The 9,353-nt window shown below is 35.7% G+C and overlaps 1 protein-coding gene across 4 annotated transcripts in view; it reads left to right on the top strand.

Moving 5' to 3' along the window:
* The first annotated feature begins 3,767 nt into the window (after positions 1-3,767).
* The window catches only part of spns3 (SPNS lysolipid transporter 3, sphingosine-1-phosphate (putative)), an 11,927-nt gene continuing 6,341 nt past the window's right edge, over positions 3,768-9,353 (top strand). Inside the window, exons 1-7 of one of the 4 annotated variants that reach the window (XM_058383924.1) lie at positions 3,768-3,962; positions 5,282-5,549; positions 5,707-5,958; positions 6,040-6,105; positions 8,096-8,232; positions 8,361-8,512; positions 9,343-9,353. The exon at positions 9,343-9,353 is cut by the window's right edge and continues 56 nt beyond it. In XM_058383924.1, the coding sequence (XP_058239907.1) occupies positions 5,730-5,958; positions 6,040-6,105; positions 8,096-8,232; positions 8,361-8,512; positions 9,343-9,353 (595 nt within the window). In that variant the 5' untranslated portion in view covers positions 3,768-3,962; positions 5,282-5,549; positions 5,707-5,729. Of the gene's footprint in view, positions 3,963-5,281; positions 5,550-5,703; positions 5,959-6,039; positions 6,106-8,095; positions 8,233-8,360; positions 8,513-9,342 lie in introns of all 4 variants that reach the window. The other 3 variants (XM_058383923.1, XM_058383921.1, XM_058383920.1) reach the window with 3 other exon arrangements.

Below are 9,353 nucleotides of genomic sequence, written 5' to 3'. Positions count from 1 at the left end.
TGAGTTTATTTCGAACGTGCAGATTAATACATGAATTTTCAAACAATTTAAAAGGTGATATATTTTTAAACAAAACAAACTTTTTTGTTTTATGACATGAAATAACATGCAATGTCCAGAATTAAGTTGTTACATTTAAGGAAAAACATATTGCCAATTGGTTTTGGGACACCCCTCTAAACCACTGAATTCAGGAGTTGGGCTTGGCCCCTTAGTTCCAGTGAAAGGAACTCTTAATGCTTCAGCATACTGAGACATTTTGGACAATGTAATACTCCCAGCTTTGTGGGAATAGTTTGGGGATGACCCCTTCCTGTTCCAACATGACCAAGCAAGGACCATAAAGACAGGAGTGAGTTTGGTGTGGAGGAACTTGACTGGCCTGCACAAAATCCTGACCTCAACCTGATAGAACACCTTTGGGATGAATTACAGCAGAGACTATGAGCCAGGCCTTCTCGTCCAACATCAGTGCCTGACCTCACAAATGCACTTCAAAAATTCCCATAAACTCACTCCCAAACCTTGTGGAAGAGTTGAAGCTGTTATAGCTGCAAAGGGCAGGCCAACTCTATATCACATTTATGTGCATGTAAAGGCAGATATACCAAGACTTTTGGGAATATAGTGTATTATATACATTTATTATACATAGATTAGCATAATAGATAAGTGTTTACATTCTCAACTCAGGTTAAAGAGAAATGACTCTAATGCTAAAATTTTAAAGTACACCTTCAAATCCTTCACCTGGGTCAAAGAAGAAAAGTATAAATATAAAATACAAAAATATCAAGAAAAGTTATCTGATTCAAATCACACCCTGATTTTATGAGGTAAATGATCACCTTTCAAGTTCAAAACATTAGCTAAGGCTGACTAACAGCAGCTGTTAAATGTTGGCTATAATAATAATAATAATAATAATAATAATAATAATAATAATAATAATAATATCTGAAGATATAGCTAATAAATGAAGAGCATGAAGCAACATATAGATTACAGTGCTGGGTATTAAATTACTAGCATTATAACTGAATAATATAATATTGTTGTTCTTGCTAAGTTTAGTTATCTCAGTAATTCAGAGCAACTCCATGAAGCTGTCTGAGGCTAAAAAGTCACCTTATAACTTTACACATATATAATTACGGAGAAAGGAAACCTTGGGAAGTAAATCATTTTCTTTTGAAATGTAGTGAGTGAAAGAAAAACAAGTACTTTCCACCTTTGATTAAAATGTGTGATAAGGTGAATGAATATTTGGAATAGTTTTGAGCTTAAACCTTATCTTAAAAAAAAAACTGTTTGTGTGTGTGTGTGTGTGTGTGTGTGTCTGTGTAGGTAGTTAAGATATTTCACCACTAGAGGGAGACTTAAAATTCAAGCCTCTCGCCACTGAAAGAGGAACAGCAGTAAAATATGCTAAGACATCAATTCATTAAAACCCATTTGAAAATAAATAAATAAATAATAGTCTGCCTTTTCCAAAGCAGATGAAATCTTGCCATGTTTTAAAACTAAAAACTGATTTAAAAAAACCTTCCCATATTTTAAGATACTGTATTAAGAATTCCCCCTAATAGTGTAGTCATATTTCCTGACTCATTCAGCACCCTTTTGATTAATTAATATCTAATCTAATTATGATTAAAATGTGAACCTGTGGCTTACTGCAGAAACAGAAATTCTGTTGATCAGCAATAATCAAACCACAGGCTGTAGCTTATGAGAAAAGAGAAGAGCACTAGGAGAGGAATGATGACATGAAATAAATCCCCTTCTTTCTCTCATCCAATGTGATATAACCACAAACAAAGAGAAGGTGGAAACAGAACAACACACAGAACTGGCACGTGTGAAGAACGTCATCTTCAATGATGCTGTAGATGTTAAACGTCTAGTTATGGAACGTGGATTAGATTAAAAGACCTGTGTGGTAATTGGTAATAATCAGGATCCAATAAAAAAATAGTGTGGCTAACTTTAAGTAGAATAAAAAATGATGCTTGTAGATTTCTGTGTCTTTGTAGCTCCTAACATGGGATGGAGCTCTCTCTGTCATATTTCAGATGAATTTATATTGTGTCCACTAGGGGGCAGAATACCACCATCCATTTTCTGCATCGCTTATCATACATAGAGTCGTAGGCAGCCTGGAGCCTGTCCTAAGCATCTTGTGGCCCAAGTTGGGGAACACCGTGGATGAGGTGCACAATCGCGTACACACACAAACACACTTTTGCCAAAAGTTTTGGGACACCCAGGGTTTTTTCAGGGGTTGGGCTTGGCCCCTTAGTTCCAGTGAAAGGAACTCTTAATGCTTCAGCACACCAAGCACATTTTGGACAATTTCATGCATCCTTCCTGTTCCGACATGACTGCGCACCAGTATACAAAGCAAGCTCCACAAAGACATGGATGAGCGAGTTTGGTGTGGAGGAACTTGCCTGACCTCAACCTGCTAGAACACCTTAGGGATGAATTAGCGCATCCATGTCTTTATGGACCTTGCTTTGTGTACTGGTGTGCAGTCATGTTGGAACAGGAAGGGACCATCCCCAAACTGTTCCCACAAAATTGCAAAGGAGCATGAAATTGTCCTAAATGCCTTGGTTCCTTTCACTGGATCTAAGGGGCCAAGCCCAACCCTTAAAAAACAACACCAGAATTCAATGATTTGAAGAGGTGTCCCAAAACCTTTGGGAATATAGTGTATACAGTATATACCATTTAGAGATGCCAATCAGCCTACCACACATGTCTTTGGACTGGAAGAGGAAGCCGATGTACCTGGAGGAACAATATCTGTAACAATAACGATTTGCATTGGTCTTTATGTTAGGATTTTTATGTTGCTCTAGTTTTTTAGATTTCCTAGTTTGCTCTATCTACAACAAGTACTTTAACTATCATTAATTGCCGAATTCTCCATTTTGGAGTAGACTCTAATTGGCATTCTAATTGAATTATACTCTAATTACAAAACATCTAATCACATCCCCAAAGTGTACTGATAAATCAATAACAGAGTTCCAACAATGACATTGTTTCTCCATCAAGCTGCTATATCAGGATAAGAATCAGAGCTTTGATATTATCACAGAGGCTGTAACTGTTCCTGATGAAGTCTGATTGCTTTTCTGTGGCTGATTCACGGTATAAACGCATTAGACGGCTTTATGGCTAACTCACATTGCGTTACGAAGACGTTTTTAGGTCTTGCCTCGTAGAAAAGAGAAGTATTTTATACATCAGTCTTTTTTTTTTTTTTGCATGAAGTGTCAAGTGTCCACATCTCTGTCCACATCACTGTTACGCAACACCATAATGCAAAGTTTGCTTCGAACAAGTTCCCATGAACACAGTTTGTTGTTAAATAATAACTCATCATTAATTCATTATTCCAAGTTTAATTCATTATTCCAAAGCTTTCAGAAAGATTTTCGGCGAGGCTTGTTTTCCCGTGCCCTAGTGCCCTGATTAATCTTTTAACTACTGGTCAAAGGTTTTGTGCTCTGATCTGCTTCAATATCGATCCCTAGCCAGCAATGTGGAACACTCAGGACAAAACAATAAAATGCAGTGAATGTCTGTTCAACATGTCTTACAGTGCAGAGCTCAGTGTGCTATAAGAAATAACATCCTGATGCCTCATTTTATACTTCATATGCTTTCTAAAAGCTATGATCTGGAGAGTGTAGAGATAAAAATATTCAGAGGAGGAAGCAAAAAAAAAAAAAAGTGCATGTTGCGTCACAAGAAGGAAATGTTTTCAAGCGGGTGACCAGAAAGAGGAGGAGAGATGTGGTTAGGCTCGGCTCTAACTTTATAGTCAGGTGGTTTATTGAAATGACAGCGATATCACACTCATGGTAGGACAGAGCCTCTAAAAGAAGACGCCATAGGATGAAGAAACACATGGACTGAAATGTACAAGATCTCAGGACTGCACTCAGGTCAGTGTACCCAGACTCTGGGTTAATGGATCACTTGGGCAAGTCAGATGATTTATGTTAATGTTTTTGAGCTGACAGGTTTACTTTCACTATCCCAAAACCTGAAATGCTGGCTGTGTCGAGCTGTTGTGAGACAATTACATTGTGCTGTGTGGAAAGCACTTCAGCACACAGTTGGAGTATTGTTGGTGTTGTTATTTCGTGGCACTCAGGAACATCTTGTTTGGATCTCAATCAGCAGATCCAAACTGTTTGAAATGAATAATGTAAAAAAATAAATAAAATTGCATATAGGTCACATTGGATTATAAAATGATGTCTAGAGTAGGGGTGCCTAAACTTATACACAAACAAACCTAAATGGACGTTATGAATTTTTATCGATTTCGAGCCTATTTTCCTGACTTCTCTTGTTCCACTGAATCAGATTCACTTGAAATGATTGAGGAACTAGTGAAGACAGATGGATTTTTGTGGGGAAAGTAGTTAAAATCTCTGTGCGTAGAAATATTTTAAATAATATTATTTAATTGACCCAGCTGTCTTTGAATGACCTGCCTTCTTGCCCCCCGCCCGCCTGGTACCTCTGGCATCCCCTTTCTTTTTGATCACCAATCTAGGGCTGGATACTCTGTATGGAATTGCTCTGTACTGAATGTTTGTTCAGCGAGCTGATTTGATATTGCATTGTGAATGTATCCCTTTTTTAAATTTTTAAAAAATATTTTATTTATTTTACTTTATTATATTTTTATTTATTTATGTATTAAATGCATTTATTTATTTTTTAAATTTATGTATTAAATGTATTTATTTATTTTTTAAATTTATTTATTTATTTATGTATTAAATGTATTTTTTTATTTTTTAAATTTATTTATTTATGTATTTATTTATTTATTTATTTATTTATTTTTAATAAATTAATTTCTTTATTTTTAATATATTTCTTTATTTTAATTTTATTGTGTCTCTTGTGTGTGTGTGTGTGTGTGTGTATGTTCCTGTTTCTTTTGCCATGTCTTGTTCTTTTTGCTGTGAATATAAAAATGAATAAATAAAAAAATAATAATAATAATAATATTATTTAAAAATGCTAAAAAATTAAAAATTAAAAATAGTGATATTGCTCTGACTGAATTCTGGCAATTTTGGCATTCTGAATTTTTTATTTCTTTTTTTTTAATGAGGTTTTGAATTTTGTTTTTGCCTCTGTGATAACACTGTGAGAATGAGATACATGTCAAAACAGACCACATAAATTTTATTTTAAAATAAATACAAGACATTTGATTGTTATCTGTTTTTATTTTGGGTAGTACCGCCATCTCACAGCTTCAGGATCCCTGGTTCAATCCTGAGCTCGGGTTATTCTGCACTGGGGGTTTCCTCTGGGTTCTCTGGTTTCTTCCCAAAAACTGCAGATATAGGAACATCGGCAACTCTAAATTCTCTGTAGGTGTGAATGTGTTTGCATTGTGCCCTGTGTGACTGGCATCCCATCCAGCTTGTATTCCCAGCTCGCTGCCTGTGTTCCTGAGATTGACTAACTGACGATGACTCTATAAACCATTCCATTCCACAAAGGTAATACGCTTCATTATGGCTGCCAGCAGAGAAGAATGTACAAGACAAGACTCTTTCAGGCCCAATAGTGCTCAGAAAAAGTACTTCCCCTTTATATAAGGTGTGACTAACACATTTAGACTGAATTTCAGCTCATTAAACTTCTCTCTTCCAGCAGACGCGTGAGAACTGTTCTTCAACATGGATGAAGAGACCCATCAAAGCTTATTCCAGCCTAAAGAAAAGATCAATTTAAGGCCGTCCATGAATGCAAACCAACGCTATGGCTCCATCGACGAGCCAGAAGAGATTCAAACCCTCATCACTAATACAAACAGCGACATCCCCTCACCCCGAAGAGCTTACATTGCTGTAGCTGTGCTGTGCTACTTGAACATGCTCAACTACATGGACCGCTACACCATCGCAGGTAAAGGACGCAGCTTGACTCCTAAGACTTCGAAGAATCATCGTGTTTTATATCTAACACACATTCTGTTTTGGATTTTAGGAGTTCTGCCTAGCCTCCAGAAATACTTTGGGATCAGAGACAGCACATCTGGATTATTACAGACAGGTATCAGCCTTACATATGTAATCAGACTGAATATCTACATGCATGTTGATAGCTTCTCTATCTGTGACTTTAATAGCACACCATGCTAATAATGTGGTCTGATATCGAGTGGGAGATCTATCGCTATAAGAGCACTTCTTGTTGTCTCAGGCAATGCATGGTCATCTTAAGTCTCATGCACTCGTTTCTTAACAGCAGAAAAATAGGAAATGGCTTGCATTTGCAATGCGGATATACTGTAAAGCTGTCACATGGTTTACTTATAATGTGTAGCATGATTCAGTCTCATGTACAGTATAATTTGTACAGGCATTCAGTGTAAATTTCACTCTCTGTCCAGGAAGTGATGCACTAAACTGACAACAGATATTTTTTAGAAATATGAATGAATATAATACTGAATTTAATACTGATGCTGGATAAAATGCACCGAACAAGTACCGTTCTTTAGATAGATAAATAATCTTATTCGAAATTAAATGAATTTTGTCCAAATCTGATCTGTGGCAGGGAAAACTTTTGTGATTTCAAGAAAATGAATTTGCATGTCTTTAATTATTTATATTATTATTCATTCAGAGCAGAGCATATGGTGATATACAAAAGTATTGGCCCCCCTTATCCAAATGACATATTTTGCCAATTTTTGAAGTGAAACAAAAATAAAACACTACACCAAAATATATTAAAACATTTTCCTAATATTAATAGACTGTCACAGGCTTCTCTATTCAGCTGGTTAAAGATTTAAATATGAACCTAACTGATGCTCCTAAAGCAAAGGAAGGCTATAAAAACATATATGTTCTTCCAGCCCACAGATTCTGTTGTAGGAAGTGGCGTAAAGAAATAAGCAGTTAAGGGGGGACTCAGGAAATCGGGACAAGATCTGAAAAACCAAGAGAATTTCAGTTAAAAGAGGTTGGATGCTTGGTAGAAAGGCAGAGCAGACCCTTATGTGACCCTAAGGACCAGCAGGAAGGTTTAGCTGATAAAGTATAGGTCATGTACTCTCTACTTTTGGCAACATCACCCACATGGGAAAGTTCTCAGAAGAAATCTGTGTCCTCATTGCAAAACCGAATATATGCGATGCATTTGACATGACAAACAGAATGTTCACGTCACAAACATTTTTCAAAATGTTTTTCCAAAAAAAATTTCACTTTTCCAAATGTATAGAGCTGTATTTATTTTATTATAATTTATTTATTTATTTATTTATTTATTTATTTATTTATTTATTTATTTTTTATTTTATTTTATTTTATTTTATTTATAAGTCTATTTTTCATTTCAATCAGGCATAACAGGAGGAAAACTAGAAAGTATTTTTAATATTTCAAATTCCTCACTATTTAAATGTAAGCAGACATCTGATAGTCATCATCTTACCTTCTCTGTTCGAAGCTCAGATTTTCCTCCATGACACCCTGATGGATTTGATATAAAAATGGATCATAAGGTTTTTGGATCACAAATTTGTGTCACCCATGAGTGCATGCTGTCATTAAAGCGAAAAGGGAACAGAGAAAATTCTTAGAAAGTGTCAAATTCATTTCTAAGAATCTACCTTTCACTCAAGTAGTATGCATACAATGTAGTATGTCATACTCTGTAGAACTCATTTTGCAAACAATACCTCACTTCCATGTAAAGTACACTTATTAATAACTATATGCTTGTTGTATCAATAATAATGGTTTAAAACATACTTAAATGTCCCAAATTTTAGTTTAAAATAGGTTGATTGTCACTATATAATGTGGTAAAGTATACATACTTCATAAGTTCAGAGCTTGAATACATTTTTTATTATGAACCATGTGTTTTTATGAGTTTCTTGATATAAAAAAAATAAGCACAGTTAAGGTTCTGTTAAAAGCTGAGGTCACATGATATCTGATTGTTTACTGCATGGTGCTGCAAATGAATAACTCCTGGATCTAATTACGTGGCATTCTTTGGCAAAGCGCTCATCTATTTACAGTTTTTATCTGCAGTTTCATGCTGCTGGCCCCAGTCTTCGGGTATCTTGGAGACAGATATAACAGGAAGCTGATCATGGTGGGTGGGATGGTCGCATGGATTATCACAACCCTGGGCAGCTCCTTTATCACGGCAGAGGTACAGCTGTAGTCCTGATATTTTAAGGGTTACCACAGTCTGCCAAGTGTTGTACCACTCATGCATGGCTTATGATAAAGATTGTTTCATTGTTTAAATCACACCAGTCTATCACTCACGTCCTGTAGTACTTCTGGGTGCTGGTCCTCATGCGAGCCTTGGTCGGCACTGGAGAGGCCAGTTACTGCACCATAGCTCCAACCATTATCGGGGACTTGTTCACTGGCTCCAAAAGAACCCTCGTGATCTCCTTCTTCTATATTTTCATCCCTGTTGGAAGGTATTTATAAATAGAGTACCTGATTTGCGTAAGAGATTTACATTAGCCTCAAATCTTAATGCAAGCCTATTTAAGACTATTTATTTATGAGGCTTTAATGAGGTATAGAAAATGGCTGATAAAATTTGCCGGGAAAAAAAAAATTAGTTGTTTATGCCTATTAATCATATTTTTTTTTTTGTAGAATTTAAATAAATAAATAAATAAATAAATAAAAGCAAAACAATAAAAGCAGCAGAAAAAAGCCACAATACATTCTTGAAAAGGAAATGTTAACTCAAGAACTTTCTGGAAAAACCCTTAAAGGTTCAACAGGTAACCCTGGTGTTTTCCATACACAGTCATGTTCTGTGTGAGGAATAAAAGCTATTATAGCCTGTGTTGTTAAAGAAAATAATCAACAGGGAAGTGTGATGCGTTCCAATGTAAAACATCACCTTAGACAATACACCTCTTTTATCACTGCAATTTTTCTGAGACAACATTGTAAAATATTTTAAGGACAATGGCATGTAGTTACATTTAACGGTGTGTTACGTCCATGAAACAAGTTAGTTTGCCTTTTATGCTGCAGTTTTTAAGTTAATAAGGCAGAATGTTAAATGGAAACCACAAAACATAATGGCTGTCCTGTGTTGTTCCAAAGCGTTGACGCTTCCAATGTCCGCTGTTATAGAAAATGACTCAACACTTTCTGAGCAATCAGACACTTTTTGGACAATTTATGACATTTACAGCCCTACTGTTTTGCAGATTTGAAGCAATAAATCAAGGACATTTCAGTCGGAGTATAATCTGATTAATTGAAATGATTTCTCCTTTCATTCAAGTGGTCTTGGGT

This window comes from Hemibagrus wyckioides, linkage group LG28, assembly GCF_019097595.1.
Source record: "Hemibagrus wyckioides isolate EC202008001 linkage group LG28, SWU_Hwy_1.0, whole genome shotgun sequence".
NCBI lineage: Eukaryota > Metazoa > Chordata > Actinopteri > Siluriformes > Bagridae > Hemibagrus > Hemibagrus wyckioides.
This window is presented reverse-complemented; position numbering and strand designations above follow the sequence as displayed.